General features: G+C 34.1%; 1 protein-coding gene across 3 annotated transcripts in view; it reads left to right on the top strand.

Annotated features, from left to right (window-relative positions):
* Positions 1-2,042: 2,042 nt before the first annotated feature.
* LOC129800713 (eukaryotic translation initiation factor 5B) overlaps positions 2,043-18,551 on the top strand; it is a 151,376-nt gene continuing 134,867 nt past the window's right edge. For 2 of the 3 annotated variants that reach the window (XM_055845311.1, XM_055845310.1), the window contains exons 1-3: positions 2,043-2,213; positions 2,303-4,942; positions 5,019-5,151. In XM_055845311.1, the coding sequence (XP_055701286.1) occupies positions 2,164-2,213; positions 2,303-4,942; positions 5,019-5,151 (2,823 nt within the window). In that variant the 5' untranslated portion in view covers positions 2,043-2,163. The remainder of the gene's footprint in view (positions 2,214-2,302; positions 4,943-5,018; positions 5,152-18,551) is intronic. The other variant, XM_055845312.1, reaches the window with a different exon arrangement.

Here is an 18,551-nt window from a genome sequence, read left to right as displayed (position 1 = left end):
AATAGACCAGTGAAGCTAATTTTGGAAACTGTGTTGGAAAGTCTGTAAGAGACCAAAAGTACGAGTTCTACGACTAATTTAGCATTTCAGAAGTAGAGTATCGGCCAAAGAATTCTTGACTAAGTTATATTCGAGAAATCAGGTGGAAACAATGATAAAAAAAAAACTTTTTAAATGTTTTCTATGTTTTCAAATGAGTTGCCTGCAATCCATGAATATTATTTATGCATTTAAAAAAATATTTGATTTAATATCGTATCAAAAGTAATTGGTTTTCAATAGTTGATTATTTTTTATCAACTTAAAGTTTCTTGTAACGTTTGAAAAATTACTTAAGTAACTCTGAAAAATAGATCATCCGACAGGTCAGATCAGTGAGATGTCTTTAAGCTTAAAACCCAATGCTCCACCACACTCTTACTTCATTGCCGTTAATCCCAACCGTTCAACCACAGTACAAGATCCGGCAAATCCTGTACTCCGGAATTAGATAGATATGTCTTTTGTTAAAATATTTCCCCCAAAAGTACCAGTAATACAGTTCATAGAGTTCCTACAGTTCCCCTTATTCCTTTCAGTGAAAAGATGTGGTATCCATATATCGATTTTTTTTTAAAAACATCCAAGCTTTTCTAAATTGCGAAATACTATCGAATTATTGTTTTTCAATTAACTTTTAGATAATAATTAATAATTTCTATATCGAAATTTTCAAACCACTTTTCAATCATTTAAACACAATCTAAATTGTGGAAGTCAATCACTTAGGCGTTTCCAAAATTCGACTAACATTAAATATTATTACAAAGGCACCTTTTTGTCCCTTACATAACTTTGAAACTCCTGTAAAAATGAAAGAAAATTATATTATAATGTAAAAGACACATTTTTCATAGAGAATTAATATTGTGAATACAGCGAATACAGTAAACTCTTGCTATCAAAGGAAGCCAATATGCTGAAATTTGCAATGATTTGTCTTAGTTCTGATGTAATTTTGCATTATTAAGGGATTTTCATGAAACTTACAATATATCGTCAGTTAAATCAGCATTTGTCGTAACTTCGTTTTCACAACTTTTCAGGAGACGAAATTTTCAGTTCAATATTATTTTTCTTAAAAATGAGCCCCGAATGCGATACTTTTGAGTCAAAATAATAAAATTGGCACTAATAAACTGTAAGTTAACTCGAGAAAATCTTTATAAAATTATTTAAAAGCTGAGATATTGAGATATATGTTCGATGAAACACAATAAGATTTTATCGTAACTTGCATCGTTTATAAAGCCGTAACTTCCAATGTATGGAGATCTTGGAAGTTACGACAATTTTCAAAAACACATTATATCAATTTTAATTACTTTAGTGATAATGAGTGCCTTTATTTCACTAAATTAGTCAATTAAACTCTTATCCCTGTCCCTAAAAGCTTAAATTTTATAAATTTTATTTAATAAATTTTGTTCGCCACGTCGCTTGTTTTGTTTTGAATTAATGACAGATGGGTAGGGATTTTTTCTCAATTTTTCTCACAAATATTGAATTAAAATGATTTCATGTTACACTATTCGCACTGTATTTCGATATTTGGAAGAGTTTATAAACGTTTTGTTGAGAAATATTGCAATTTTGATGCAAATTACAAGTCACGCAAGTGAGCAAAAGAAGTTACGGCAAATGCTGATTATTGAAAATTTTGTATGGAAATTTGTCGTAACTTCCCCAAAAATGGAAGTTACGACAAATTCTGATAAATTTTTCTTAATTAAGGGCACTTACGATAATTTTTATTGGGCTTATAAAAGTTTTTTTTTCACAAGTGCTTTTAATAAACAATATTACGCTGATTTCAAATATGTATATATCTCAAAATCGCAAAAATGAAGTTACGATAAATGCTGATTTAACTGACGATATACCGTGTTAAGCGTTAAGCCTCCATAAGCGATAGTGATTAGTAAGGGCTTACATGCACTAACATGTAAAACTTATGTAAGGCATCTTTGTGCTGCTGGGTCAGGACCTCTTGCGGAATTTTTCACTTTTAAAAATCAAAGTTAACCTAGAAAATTTTTGCAACATTTCTTGGAAACACATTTTGACGGGAATTTCGCAAAATTGTGCTTTTTAGGTAGTTACAGTGCATTCAAGTAGTCCAGGATGGTGAAGGCACGACGTGGGAAGAAGGAGCTGGCCAAAGATGAGGAAGTGTGAGTAGAAATGCAGTATTTGAGCTTTGCACATTTTCCTGAGTCCTTTCACCTTAATTTTCTGGGCTTTTCCATCGGGATCATTGCAGGGAGAGTGATGTTGAGGTTCAGCAGAATGCTGCAGCATCCTCAGACACTGAGGATGCCTCGAGGAGCCGGAAGGTGAGGAAGGAGAAGAAGAAGACGGTGAAGGAGAGTGAGTCTGAGGAGGAAAACACGAAGAAATCGACAGTTTCGGGAAAGGAAAAGGGTAAGGGATGCAAAGATGAGTCGGAGGAGGACGATGAGGAGGCTGTCATTGTGCCGGCCAAGGGGAAGAAGGCCAAAAAGGGTGGATTTGCCCTGCTAAATGTTGACTCTGACAATGACGTGGACAGCGAGGAGAAAGCTGAATTGAGTGAAGAGGAGGACGTTGGGAGGAAAACAAAAGGCGGGAAGAAGGGTAAGGAGCCCAAGAGGCAGGGTAGTGTTGAGGAGGAGGCACCTAGAGAACCCCAGGGTGGGAAGAAGAGCAAAAAGTCCAAGAAGAAGAGGAATGAGGATGATGAGGAGGATATTGAGAAGCTTCTGGCAGAGTTGCAGATTGAATATGCTGGAGGGAAGCCGGCTGGATCCTCCGAGGGAGTAGCCGATGGGGAATCTCAGGCTGAGAGGAAGAAAAAAGTTGCAGGTAAAGGTCGTGATCATAAGCTGAGTTTCTCAAAGCAAATTGATGAAGCTCTTGATGATGATTTCAATGCAGACAATGATGTGGAAGAGGAAATGGCAACAGTGAAGACGGCAGCGCAGAAGAAGAAGGAGAAGAAGGAAAGGCAGAAGAGGGAGGCAGCTCTGGCCAAGCAGGTACCGAAGGAGCCGGAAAAAGTTGAGGAGGAAGCACCAGTTCCAGAGGATCCTCAGGGAGACGAGGAAGAGAAGACCAGCAAGGAGGATAAGAAGAAAAAGAAGAAGGAAAAGAAGGAGAAGGCAGAAGCAGCAGAGAAGGCCAAAGAACCGGAAAAGGGGAAGAAGGGACCGAGTAAGCATCTTGTGGCTGCGATGCAGGAGCGTCTGAAGAAGCTGAAGGAGGAGGAGGAACGGGCAAAGCAGGAGGAGGAAGAGAGGATAAGAAGGCTGGAGGAAGCTGAGCAGCAGCGCCAGGAAGCACTGAGGCAGGAGCAGGAGCGCAAGGAGAAGAAGAAGCAGAAGGAGAAGGAGCGCAAGGAGAGGCTCAAGGCTGAAGGGAAACTCCTGTCTGCGAAGCAGAAACAGGAAAAGGCACGAGCTCAGGCAATGCTGGAAGCTCTTAAGGCTCAAGGAGTTGAAGTCCCGGAGGCAGGAAAGAGAGCTCCAAGGCCGGGAACACGTGTCCGGACGAAGAAGAAGGACCAAGTGGCAGCCGATGGGGAGGAGAAGAAGGAATCATCGCCGGATGAGAAGCCAGAGGAGCCAGAAGTTGAGGCAAAGCCTGAGAAAGAAAAGACTTCTGAGGATGATGTCAAAGACGCCTGGGATGCCACATCCTCAGAAGATGAATCCGAGGAAGTGAAGCAGGAGGCAAAAGTTGAATCTCAAGTCAAGGGATCGGCTTCGGAGGAGGAAGAGAGTGAGGAGGAATCTGACGAAGAAGAAAGTGATTCTGAGGAGGATTCCGATGATGATCACCGGACAGATGCCGAACGGAAGAGGGAGAAAGCAAGAGCCAGAATTGAAAAACGTCGGCAGGAAGCAGAGAAAAAGAGGACAACAGACAATCTCCGGGCAGCTGTGGTTTGTGTCCTGGGCCACGTAGACACGGGAAAAACCAAGATTCTGGACAAACTCCGTCGGACTCATGTCCAGGACAGTGAAGCTGGTGGAATTACCCAGCAAATTGGAGCAACAAATGTCCCAATCGATGCCATAAAGGAGCAAACGAGATTTGTCCGAGGAGCCTCAGAGATGGACTTCAAATTGCCAGGATTGCTGATTATTGATACCCCTGGGCACGAATCCTTCAGCAATCTCCGGAGTCGTGGATCATCTCTCTGTGATATTGCCATTCTTGTTGTGGACATAATGCACGGCCTGGAACCGCAAACAATTGAATCACTGAATTTGCTAAAGGCTCGAAAGACGCCATTTATCGTCGCCTTGAATAAAATCGATCGGCTGTACGATTGGGGTACGATGGGCAGGAAAGATGTCCGGGATGTGATCAAAGGGCAGCCGGAGAATACTCAAATTGAGTTTCAGAAGCGCGCTAAGGAGGTAATCACGCAATTTGCAGAGCAAGGAATGAATGCTGCTCTCTTCTATGAAAATCCCGATGTCAAAAGCTATGTCTCCTTAGTGCCCACTAGCGCCATCACGGGAGAGGGAATGGGAAACTTGTTATACTTGATCGTGGAATCCTGCCAAAATCTCCTCACGCGTCGCCTCATGTACAGTGAGGATCTCCAGGCCACGGTGTTGGAAGTTAAAGCCATCCCTGGCCTGGGAACCACTATTGATGCCATCCTCATTAATGGGAAACTCCGCGAGGGGGTGACGATGATCCTGGCGGGAACTGAGGGGCCCATTGTAACTCAAATACGATCTCTGTTGATGCCGCAGCCACTGAAGGAGCTCCGAGTGAAGAATGCCTACATTGAGTACAAGGAAGTTGTGGCTGCTCAGGGGGTCAAGATTGCTGCCAAGGAATTGGAAAAAGCTATTGCTGGACTCAATATGCTTGTTGCTCAGAAACCCGATGAAGTTGATATTCTCAAGTGAGTTTCTTTTCTGTTTTTTTTTTGGGGAGGGATTGGGAACTAATCAGGAGCTCAATGAACACTTTGATTGCAGGGAGGAAGTGGCCAAGGAGCTGAAATCTGCTCTCAGCAGTATTAAATTGAGCGAACGTGGTGTTTATGTGCAGGCTTCGACGTTAGGATCCCTGGAAGCTTTGCTGGAATTCCTGAGAACTTCCAAAATACCGGTGAGTGATTTTTTATTTTATATTATCAAAAAATTATTAAATCGATTATTGAATACAAATTTTGCAAATTCTACAAATATTTAAAAAAAATATTTACTTGATTTTGTTGTAAGGATATTTCTTACTTTCAAGGGGTCATTCATTGCAATAATTTAATGATAAATGTTTCCTGTTTCTCAAAATTAGTAAATTAATTCAAGATTTATCATATTTTGAGACATTTTTCTCAAGGAAATTTGAGTTACAGAAAATCCATATCATGATTCTTTTGGGTTTCGCGAAACTATTTGTAGGGTTTCGGATAGTTTCATAAAACGAATACTAAGGTTCATGATTTCCCTGGGCTTCCTGAAACTGTTTCATGAAACATTTTATAACAGTCTTCTGTGTTTCACATCACAAAACTCAGGGCAGAGCATTCTCATACATTTTCCGTACAAAAATGTGGTATATTTTTTCTTAAGTGGTTTTTTAGTTTTGGTATAAAACTAAATGCAATCCTTTTTAAACTTTTACCAAATGAAAGAGTATGTAATGTTATGTCATCAGCACAAAATTTATAATGATTGCACGAGGATAATAGTTCCTAAAACCTTTATGAAAAAGACGTAAAATTCGTAATTTTCTTGAATTTTTCTGAAAAATTTTCTATCTAACACCAATAAAATTTTAAATTCAATAAAAATATATTCTCTGTTTATGTGGCTACCATTTCGTGTTATAATTATTTTTGTGGGATCTAAAGCTTAAAAATTATAAAGAATTTAAGAAAAATAAACCATTTGGGAATTAAAATGCTCCATTCGTTAGTTAATCATCTTAGACAAAACTAAAGATTTTTGAAATTTATTTTTCTAAGGTTTCAGGAAACATTTTTTTCAATTCAAGTGAATTTTTCAAATTTCAAGCCATTCACTTACCTCGACTCTTTGCTAACTTCTCACGCTACCCACTATCCTGCTCTGAACCTTTTATAAATTCACAATTAAAAATTTATGTAATATAAATTATGTAAATTCTGTGATTCGGTCTGAAGCAGGGTTTCCGCCGTTTACCCGTGGAAGCAGTTGTGAAGACGGCGGCGGCCGCCGCTCGAGTACCAGCGTCAGGGTAGGGGTGGGTTGTGGGTTTTTAGTGGTATGGGGCGCATTGGGCTCGAGTGTATGAATAAATAAATAAATAAAATAAATAAATAAATTTTCCTGGTGCCTAATGAAACATTTCGTCAATTTTTTTTTAGGTTTCGTTGAACCGATTAGCAAGGATTTTCAGGTTCTGCGAAACTGTTTTTGAAGATTTTATCAAAAGTTCCTGAAATTTTTAAGACTGCTCCGATTTTTCTAGAATTTTGATGATATTTTTCCAGATTGGTTTCGTTACAAATATCTAGGTTTTTCAAAACTTTATTAGATTTTTAGGTTTATCGGAACTGTTTCATGATTTCACTGGGTTTCCTGAAACTGTTTCATAAAACATTTTATAATAGTTTCCTGAGTTTCATAAAACTTCTCAAAGATTTTTGAAACTTGTTTCATAGGTTGTAAAATTTCAGGAAACATTTTTTCAACATTTCTGACGCCTAATGAAACAATTCGCCAATTTTTTTTTAGGTTTCGTTGAACCGATTAGCAAGGATTTTCATTTTATGGTTGGTTTCGTAAAACAAATATCTAATATTTCAAAACTTTATTAGATTTTTCGGTTTATCGGAACTGTTTCATTATTTCTCAAGGCTTTCCTGAAATTGTTTCATAAAACATTTTATAACAGTTTTCTGAGTTTCATAAAACTTTTTTTTAAAGATTTTTGAAACTTGTTTCATGGGTTCTAAGATTTCGGGAAACATTTTTTTCTACATTTCTGGCGTTTAAATGGAACATTTCGTCAATTTTTTTAGGTTTTGTTGAACCAATTAGCAAGGATTTTTGAGTTTTGCGAAAGTTTTTTTTTAGAAGATTTTATCAAAAGTTTCTAAAATTTTCTAGATTGCTCCGATTTTTCTCGAAGTTTAGTGACATTCTTTAAGGTTTTCCGCATTTCAAGAAATATTTGGTCACAGTGCACCTTTTCTTGAATCTTTTTCCTAGAAACTGAGTTTCGCTGAACAATTTTCAGTGTTTTTTGCGTTTTAGAATACAATTCTGAAGATTTTCGGATTTTCTGAAACTTATCACAAGATTTCTCACTTCTCTGTATCCTTTTATATTTTTTTTGGGTTATGAGACAGTTTTCTGAAGTTTTGTTGGAGTTTTTACTGTTCTTCACTGGTTTTTCTAGAATTTTGTTGACATTTTACAAAATTTTTGTCATGGATTTTCAAATTCAGGTGAAACTTTTCTGAGGATTTCTTAGCGTTCTTGAATCCTTAAGAAATAAAACGGGTTTCGCTAAATACTTTTCAGGTTTTTTCGTTTTACGGTACTTTTTTGGGTTTTGAGAGACTGTTCTCAAGATTTTTCAGGTTTTGTGAAACTTATTACAAGATTTCTCATTTTGTTCTAAATCTTTTCATGATTTTATGTCTTTTAAGTTAGTTCTCAAGACTTCTCCGGTTTTCCTGAAATTTTATAAATTTTTGGTTTTTGCGACACATTTTTTTTAAAGCTTCTGGCGTTTCATGAAACATTTTATCGCAGTTTGTCAAGTTTCGTTAACTGTTCTCAAGGTTTCTTATGTTTCTTGAATCCTTTTCTTGGATTTCACAATAGTAACATATTTTTCGAGATTTTTTAAGTTTAATTCCAGTTTTCAAAATTTCTCAGTGTTTACCCAAACTTTATTTGTTTCTCGCGTTTTGCAAAACATTTTTCAATTTCAACAACTCTTGTGTTTCACGAAACTGTTTTCGTGAAAATGTTTTCAAAGTTTCTTTAGTTCATTGAAAACTAATCGAAAACTTTTGGGTTTCGTTAAATTTTTTCAAAGGTTCTTGTATTTCATTTTGTTAGGTTCAGCAAAGTATTTTTTCAAGATATCTTGAAACGTTTTTAATAATTCTTGGATTGTCAGAAACTCATGGGAATCATGGGAATTCCCATGATTTACTAGACTTTCCAAGATTTCTCGAATTTTACGAAACATTAATTTTTCATTTTTTTAAGTTTTGAGAATTTTAACAGGGTTTCTCGGTTTTCGTGAAAGGGTTTTTAAAGTTTCTTGGATTATTCAAAATATTTTATCTCAGCTCAGTGGCAAATAACTGCTTAACAGACTAGTTCTAAACTTTAGTACTAAAAGTTTTCAAAGAAGTTACTTTGAATTTTTACATGATTTTTACTTCTCTAGCCGATTTCACAAAATTTAGGGCGAGAAATCTGAAGAAGTTGTGAATTATTTAAATAATTAAAGAGTTATTGAAAGATGTTCTAAAATTTAGAACTTCATTCATTAAGTAAAAGTCACCTAAATCTACTTTATATATTCTTCTATTCTAAACCTCTACTTAATACTTATAATATACTTTGTATTAAAGATGTGGCAATTAAATCAAAATTGGAACACTTACTTAAATTGTATATATACTGTACTTTTAATGGAATAAATATAAATAAATAAAATTTAGAACTGATATATTTAGGAAGGATATCTAATTACAAGAATTCTTTTTGAATTTTAAATGGTGTTGCAACTATTCTGACTGACAAAGTGTATTGTCCTCTGATAAATGTGATTTTAATGTTTTATATAGTTTACTTTTAGTACATATCTGTACTAAAATTGTCGGATTCGCAAAAGTTTGTCAAAATCGAGTAATAAAAATGACATTTTGTCAAGTTATGCAATAGCGGAATAATTTTTAATATCTTTTTTTAGTACTTCAGTTCGTTGTTCTAAAACTCCATATTTTTTTTAATGAGAGTTATAAAAATTTCTATAATTATTCATTATGAAGAAGATAAATTGAATTCAACTAAATTGATCATTAAGATTACCGGAAGATCATTATAAAAACTACAAATCCCTTAATGAATCCGCTTTTATTCTCTAAATTTCTCCAATTTCCTCTTTAGCAAAGAGAAGTTGTTTATTCTTCCGATCTAATTGCAAGTTTATTTCATTGAGAGATCATTCAAGTCTCAAATGAGGTGATTACGATTGGACATTATGAGCGAGGAAATTAGCATAAATAGCTTGTGCGAGGAAGTATTCTTTTTGCTCGGCTTAACAACACCGGAAAAGCTGATTTTTCTTGTACTGTTAACATTTAGCTGGATAGGAGGATGTTGAGATGTAAAAGAGAAAAAAAAGTTAGCAACTTAATTGCATGTATTGCTTCGGATGTTTGATGTTTTGAGGGAGATAGAAAATTAAAAGGCGGCCTGTTGCTAATTTCAATTTTCTTCAGTTTGTCCCAAATGTGACAAGAGAGATGTGATCTTTTTTACTTCCGCTTTTTGCTCCTTCTTTCTCGTCAATTTTTCTTGAATAATCTGGTTAATCTTGCCGACTTTGCTTGAGGTGTATTTGGCTCTTGAGAAAGAGGGACAAAATGCAGAAAGATCCTTGTGAATATTTTTTTTCTAACACTTTTTGGCTATCGTGTACATTGAGGAGAGTCCTTTCGGAGATCAATTGTTGAAACTCCTTGAGAATCTTTTGGGTTTTGTTAAAGGTAAATTGTCCAAATGGGGTGTGTAAAATTTGTAAAAGAGGGAGTTTACACCGAAGCCCTCTTAAAACTTCCTGTTTACACAGAAACAGGATTTTTTCTGCCCCAAAAGCCTTTCAAACTCCAATGTTTGACTTCAAAATACAAATCTCTCATTTTGCAAAGGTTTTCTCTTTAAATCCATTGAGAGTTTTTTTTTTGTTTCTACCTTGGTGTTTTTTTTTTTCGGGAGGTGAAAACGTCTGAAGAAATCTTCTTAAGGGATTAAATTGCAATTATTGAAATTTATGTTTGTTCAACAGGAAGTATTTTTGTTTACGGTTTCACATTACATTCATACATTTTCTCTCGGAGAGGTTGAAACTTGTGTTGAAGAATGCGAAAATCAATTGTTTTATTTTTAGTACATTTATTAGTACACAAAAAATCTTTGGAAAAACTGTGTTTTCTTTAAAAAAAGGGGACTAAAGTATAATCATAATTACTCTCATAATCATAATTTAAGTCCTTTTATTAGTACTAAATTTTAGAACTACTCCATAGATTAAAGTTCATATTTTTTGTGGTACATTTTAAATTAAATTATTAGTACACAAAAAATCTTTGGAAAAACTGTGTTTTCTTTAAAAGGAGAATTAATGAGTAATCATTATTGCTTTAGAGTCGTGCTCCTTCAAGTTCTTTTATTAGTACTAAATTTTTGAACCGCTCTATAACTCAAACATCATTATTATTGTGATACATCTTAAATTAAATTATTAGTACAAACAAAATCATAAAAAGGGGACTAATGTAATAATCATAATTACTCTTAAGTTGCACTTCTTTAACTGATTTTATTAGTACTAAATTTTAGAACTAGTTCATAGGTTAAAGTTCATAATTTTTGTGATACACTTTTAATGAAAAATCGAAAAGATACCATTTTTAAAATTTGTTTTTCACATTATAATTTTCTTTTAAGTAGCTTAAGATTGAAAGAAGTGTACTAAAAATTACTATAGCCTTAAATACCCCACCCTCATCCAGGAGAAATGAACTAAGTACCTTTTTTTTATTACTCTTTATATCATTAAAATATAAATTTAGTAAAATTAACTATAATAATTAGTGTTATAAACGAAAACACTAAAAGTCCTAAAAGTCTCTGTACAAAATTACTAAACCCGGCAAGAGATCTTCTTGCCCAGATTCTTTTCTCATGGGAAAACAAGTATTCTAATGGAATATTCCTCGACATGATCCCTATTCTGGAATATATCAACATTGATCTTTGGATTTCACAAAATTCTTCATTAAAAGAAAATTATTTAAAATTAATGAATTCTTGCAAAATATTTGCGCTTTTAGTACTCCACAAAAATTCCTTCTACTTTGTAGTTTAGAAATTTAATTGTTTTTTTTCTTTCTCATCACGTACCTTCCCTTTCTAAAAGCCAATAAATAATCGTGGAGTATTTTTTTTAGTACTTTACGAAATTTAGCAATTCTTCTTGTTCTAAAACTCCTTGCCATTTCTTACCTATAGTTCGTAAATTTTTAATACTTGTCCAGAATTTATAATAAATAGTTTAGTTTACTAAATCTCTTGTTCAAGAGACTTAATAGAACTTCTCAATCAATAAAGAATTAACTAAACGTAGGGGAAAGTACTCTCCCTTCGAAATGCTTTCGAATAATGTGAATTTCTTTTACTTTTCCTAAGAGATTTGCACATTATCGTCGCATAATTATCAATAATTCATAATAAGCTAATTAATATTTAATAGAAATGTGTAAGTCTCTTAGGAAAACTTAAAGAAAATTCACATTATTCGAAGGCATGAACGTTCGAAGGGAGAGTACTTTCCCCTACTAATTTTTTAGACCAATTCGTAACGATTCATTGATGTGTCTTATGATGGAAGTTCTCGTGGTGTTTGACAATAATTGTACAACATGTACTAATAAAATTATTTTTAGTACTTGTTGTAAGAAGGAACCTGTGCTATATTGCAAATATAGCACTAGTTAGAGCTTCAAATAGAATCATGAAAGAGCCCTATTTGTTCAAAATTTGGTTTTCAAAATTAGGAATTAGGTACTTATATTATGTACTAAATATTTAGTACTAAGTAGTATTTTTTGGAAATAATTTACAAAAAAAAATTAATGGAAAATAATTCCTAGAAAAGAAACATGGGGAGACCTATTTTGATTGACATTTTCCCGACCGAAGAGAGCCCGTGAATTCATCCAGTGATGCAGAAAAATTGCATACCAACAGGAGATATCTTTGAAATAAGTTACTGAAGTGGTGTGATGGGTGTGTGATATACAAACATTTTCAGTGAGAATTTTTCGGTCTATTTCCAACATATTCATGAGAAATGCATTCCGTTTTAAAAATATTTGCAGACACTAAGGGGAATTCCCAAATTTATGAATAGGCTCCTAATAGTAGGCAATTTATATGAAAGTCATTCTGTCTCTGACGTTGTCATTCATAGGCTGTAAAAGCGGAACTCCCACTAAACACAGTGTTTACAGCGCACACATAGTTAGTTTTAGTACTTTTCTGATTTTAGTACATGTTCTAATTTTAATTGCACACCTAGAAAGATAGACAAGAACTCAATGTCGTATTTTTCTGAGTGCAATAACCTCTCTTTTGTGAGTATTATGACCAAACCTCACGTGAAATAACTCAATTTCCTTGCACAAATTGAAAAAAAAACTATTTTAGAGAATCTTACTCAACATTTTATTCGAAAATGTAAAATGTAGAAATTTCATTGGTATTTCCACACGATCTCTCAACTGAAAGTTTTATAATTTTATTGATGTTGTGTGCTTAGAGAAGTGAAATTGAACAAAACGAAGCAATATCAGTTGCATTTTGAAATGCAATGGACATGCACTTTGGTGCAGTTTATTGAGGGGAAAAAGAGAGGGAGATAGATAGAGAGAGAGAGGGTTTTTCTTAATGGTTTTTGTTGTAAAAATTTTCTCCAATGTATATAGAGAGAGTTATATATATGCGATTTTCTCTATGGATACATTTTGCTAGTGAGCAATGGCAAAATATTGATTTTCCTCCATTCACATCGCAAAACTCTCTTGTGTAGTCTTTTCAATTCATACAAAATCATCCACTCTTCATTCATTCATGGGGACGAGATACTCAATGGTTTTCCTACGTGTCTCACCTCCAATGTTGTGTATATAGAGAGGAGTATGTTGCGTGTAAAAGTGATGAGCTAAAACTAAATAAGAGGAGTCTCTGTGGATGAGACATTATCATTGGCATATTTGCCACAGTGTACTCATAATGTACTCGTATCTACCTTCCAAACCAATATTATCTCGTGTACTAAACTTCTCTCTTGCCATTGTAGAATGTTGAGCAATTTTTTTAGTCCAAGGACTTTTAGCTATAAATTTGTAATATTATCGCCTATAGCCTCTAACACATAGTGACCAGGTGTTGTTGATTCAAACAGCAAAATTGTCTCTGTATAAAGCTCAATATGCAGTATAGATTTTATATAATTTTTCTTCTTTCATTCACTGTGCAAGTCGTCACAATGCCCTGGAGAGTCTTGTTACTAAGCTCAGAGAGATTTCCTCTATATAGTGTAATTGCTGGTCAGCTTTCTATAGTAGCACGTGAAGTTCACTTGGGCAAACATTTTTGGTCTTATCTTCTTTTATATCAATTTTGATGAAATCATTCAACTTTCGTCATTTAGCGACTTTTTCGCTCATTTTTAGCATTTCCAATTCCCCATATACTAATTTCTCTTATTGCTTTTAATTGCTGAATGTGTCAAATGTTCTAATTAATTGGTGTTAATTTTCATGGCGCCTGTGGAGATGTTTTTGTATTTAGGATATTTTATTTAAGAAAACTAATGCGAAAAGAGGCATTTACTGAGAATTATAAACAGACTTTTGAGATTTTGGCAGACTTTTTAGTACAAAGGTGTCGCCTTTGATTTTAGTACAAATAAACACGTAGTTGACATTTTGTTTTTGTTGCTGTGATTCAATTTATTCTCATTTGGCCACAATGTTTCTTTTAAAAGATGTGATGTTTTTAAGGGTATATAGGTAGCTTTCCACTTTTTAATGTACTAAAGGTATGATAACGAAATATAATAAAAGAAGTAATAAATAAGTTTTTTTATTAGAAGGTAACGCTTGAATACAGCTCAATACATCACCTATAGCCTATATAACCTTCTATTAGTACGGAAAAAACGAAGACCAACGTAGTTGGAAGATTTCGTAGTACTAAAGTGGCCCAAAGTTTTTAGTACACGAAAGGTCAAGGGTAAAAATTTGTTGCTATAATTCAATTTGTTCTTATTTGGTCAATTTTTCTTTAAAAACTAGTGGCGTTCTTAACGACCTGAAGACCTTAATAATAAGCTAAATGTTTTTAGTACACCTTGGAGAGCTTAAGAAGTACTGCGTTTGTGATGCAGAACTTGTAGATTTGTTTAACACCTTAAAATTTCGCCGTGAAAATAAACCATTTGGTAGGTTTCCATTTCTTAGTGTACTAAAGATACTACAACAAAACCTGATAAATACCTACAACAAAACCTGATACAATAAACCGCCGTATTAGGAGATGGCGCTTGTGTACAGCTTAATGAATGATATGTAGTTTTTTTTCAATACGAGAAAACACGAAAACTCATAAACAAACGAACTTAAAACAACGAAATTTATAGATTTCCTTGAGATTCTGGAAGATTTCATGGTGTTAAGGTGGCATAAGCTTTTTTAGTACAAAGACATGGCTGAAATCTTGATTTTTAAAGTATTTCTTTAAAAAGCTGTAACATTCTAAATAAAAATAAGTAAAAATATTTTAGTACAACTCGTAGAGCTTCAGTAGCTAAGTGAACATAGCACTGAGTTTGTGATGCTAGTGCACTAAAGCTGCTACAAGGAAATTTAGTAAAGAGAGTAGTAAAAACGCATACATATTAGGTGATAGCGCTTCTGTGTAGCTTAATGATCTAATACGAGAAAACAATGAAGATCAATGGATCAACGAACTTAACGATTATTAATAATTTAGTACAGCTCATCTCCATTATTTAGAACAGTAATTTAATAGATTTAATTAAGGTTTTTGGTTTATTAATATTCTAGAGAAGTCTTGTAATTCGAGCTGAAACTTATTAAACTGGAGACTGTACCTTTTAGTGTTATAGGAATATCAAATTTAGAGGCTTAGAACACTATTGCATCAATGTGATATATTTGTCATAGTCAATTATTTAAAAATTGTCTGTCAATTGTATTCCGAACAGAAAAATTGTTAAAATGTCATTCTTTTATGGTTATGATGATAACCAAGGGCACTAAAATGTGTATCTACAATGTCGAAAAAGCTAATAATACTAGAATCTCCTCAAAAGATATTTAGTACTGACATAACCTCACCTTTGCAGCAGAAACTCAATAGAGCTTGATTTATTGGTGTAAAACTTATTAATATTATTGTATCTATACAGAGCCTTTTAACTTCCTAAACTTAAAGCTGTTGGCGTAATATGTATTTATTTAAAATTTAGCTCTAGTACTAAAAAGAACTTCATTTTCCGATATTATTTCCCCTTGCCTTATTTTAAACTTGTTTTAACTGTTTTTTTTAGTGATTTTCAATCTTAAAAAAAACATATTCAAACCAAGGTGTCGGCTGTACTAAAAAGTTGTACTAAGTGTGTTTTTTTAATGAAGTGCATGGAAATTTTTGGATTTTTTCAATATTGTATTTTGTACAGTTTTGAGAAGTTAAGTTCTTGAGGTCTAGGTAGAAATATATTAAACATTAAAAGTACATAAAGATGGCTACAAATTATAACGATCAAGTGTATAAAATAAACCGATTAATAGTTATTCTGGAATGTCTCTTTGGATATTTTATATTTCTACAGCACTATTTGTCTTCAACGAAGAAAACCTAAGTAGATTTAGAGAAAAAAAATAGAAAAAATGATTTGTAAAAGTGTAGACAATGGTGCGCGTCTCAGCTATTTCATTATACCTTTATATAATTTAAAGTACTAAATATTTGAATTATAATTTGAGCTAAACTCTATGATATTACGTTTTTTTAAAGTAAAAATTACATTGTTTACCAAATCAAAGCCTAAGGGAAAAATACAAGAAAATGTGCAAACTGAACGTGTACTATATGTATAAGTTAGCCAAAACACGAACCTCGCACTTTATTTACTATAATTTTATGCTGTTTATTCATTTTATAATAATAATAATAATATATTTCTGATTCATGTCCCTGTACAAATATTAGTACAATAGTGGGGCTGTACATATAAATAGGGTAAATGTGCCAAATTTCGGCATAGTTGCATGCAAGCGCCAAGGTCTCAAGTTTTAAATGCAATATTATTAATATAAATTGAATATTTTTATTACTTTTTAAGGAATGTTGCTTGGAACCTTGTAGACAGTTTATCGTCTTTATTTACTTTAAAATCATTCTTAATACATTTTAAAATGAATAAAAATGTTGACATAGCTTTGGTGCCTTATTTCGGCCACCTTCATTCTCATAGTTCCTTGCCCTTTAGGAATTCTTCCAATGCCTTTTTCACGTCATCTCGTTTGTCGAAGCTACATTTTTTTGTTATTCTTTTGCACTGTATAATCTCTAGTGTATGTAAAAACCAAAAATTCATGAAAATTCGAGGAACAAAAAAGGTGGCCGGAATTGCAAGCTGGCCGGAATTTGGCACACTTACCCTATTATTTTCACTTAAAATCTTATAAAATTTGTATGAATTTAAGGTAAAACGGTGTGGCCAGATATTCAAACAAAAGTAAAATTCACTTTTTACCCAAAATGAGAAAAGGGAGTAAAATTTCGTGTTCTGCAGATATTAGTCAATTTAATGGTTTTTTGGCACGTGCTTAATTTTCTCCTCGAGTTCAGAGTTTTCCTTTAGGGATAGTGAAGGAATTGGAATAGGGCTTCTGCATAGTGTCATGAGGTTGAGATGCCCTGCAAAATGTCAAAAGAAAATGAGAAGAAAAAGTTAATGTTGAAAATGTGCAGACCTTCATTTATTCTTCTCAATGAATTGCGGGACAGTTGAGTGTATGAATGAAAATGGAGTGGGAGGGAAAAAATCTGTTTACTAGCCAAGTCAAGTGCCTTTTCTGTTGGACAATGTTATCGCGGTGTGTGTCTGTGTTGGATGAAAGCTGTTACAAGAATGAAGTAACAACAACGAAAAAAAAGTCGTGCACGATAGAGCAAAATTAGCACTTCTGTGATTTACTATCAGTTTATTGATCTCACAACAGTTGTGGGATTTATTCGCAATTTCCGCTTCAAATGCTTCCAATTCTCTCGCACAATTTATTGAGGGTGATTGATAGTGGCAAAGTTTCATTTCAACGTCACTTTTTTTCTGATATTGTTTTGGCCCAATATCTCGGGACTCTATCTCAAAACAACAATATTCCTTCTCAATTGCCACTGTTTTCAAATTCGCAATATCGTTCTTTGGTTGATGTTTTTTTTTTTTTAAATTCGTGCTGTTTTCACCTTCTTCCAAGTCATTCATGAAAGTCTCCCTTTCTCTTTTTTCTGCTCAACTCGTGGTTTGTAATCATCAAAGAGAATCTGTTGGACATTCATTGATTTATCAGTGTTTGTTGTACATGCCAATGAACGTGGGCCTGTCGTGCTTTCTGTCTGACAAGGTGCGATGTTAAAGTTGCAACTGATTCTTAATATTCGTAATGCGGTAAGGGTTTCGTGGCAGATCATCTGTAGTTCCACCGATACAGCTTTCGTGCATGAACTGACGTGGGCTCAATTCTCAATTTTACCAGGGGATTCTTTTCTATTCTCTGATTTGGAGTTCTAACCTATTCTAACCAAATTTTAACCTGCCTGACACAATTGCTGGAATATATCTGTCTTAAGTCTTTTGGAATCAATGATCGGATGACTTGCCGACATTAAGTTTCAATCTTATATGGGTAGTTTGAATGCAGTCAAATACTAACGTCCCATTCGGAGAATTTCTATCGTCGCCTGCGAAATCTCGAACGCTTTATACGGGCTTCAGACCTAAGGCTTAGCCATATGGCTTAACTTCTCTAATATCTTATTAGTCAAGATCTTTTGAAAAATGTTGACTTAGGGTTGGATTATTAAGGGCAAATGACCTATTACATTTTGAAAAATGAATAAAATCGGTTGCTGTTTAAGGTTTTGAGACCCTTGAGAACTGGGCTAAACCTCTAGTCTGAATACGGTCTTACACCGCTTCTTAAACGATTGAGAGACTTTCATGTTTCCTAATCTTGGTCACCACTAGGAAGCAGGTTTTCCCTTAGTTCGACAAAATCTGATGCGGAAATTTCCTTCCACAGAATGAGTCTGGCTTCCTCTGGAGAGTAGTGTAGTGGTTTCACAGAGTGCCACTTTTGCCTCGTGGTAGAAAAATCAGTTAATCCCGAGGGACCGTTCTAAAAGATTCGAAAGAGTTAACATATGTCACCATGTTAGCACCACTGTTTCCCAGTTCAGCACTTCTAATGACCTGGTTAACGCCTTGGGTGCATTGGATGATGCATCAGATTTATCTCCTCGATGCATAGTCTACTCTTCAAGCTTTTTTTTTGACTAGGTTGTCCTCATAATTGCGAACTAGAATACTAGTCCTTTGAAGCTTATCTCGCGGTACTAATCAAGCATCTCGTGGTTGTATGGGCTTTCTACAGTCGTCCGTACGACTTTGTATCGTTTAAT

Source organism: Phlebotomus papatasi, chromosome 2 (assembly GCF_024763615.1).
Source record: "Phlebotomus papatasi isolate M1 chromosome 2, Ppap_2.1, whole genome shotgun sequence".
Classification (NCBI taxonomy): domain Eukaryota; kingdom Metazoa; phylum Arthropoda; class Insecta; order Diptera; family Psychodidae; genus Phlebotomus; species Phlebotomus papatasi.
The sequence above is the reverse complement of the archived record's forward strand: the minus strand, read 5'-3'. Positions and strand labels throughout refer to the sequence as shown.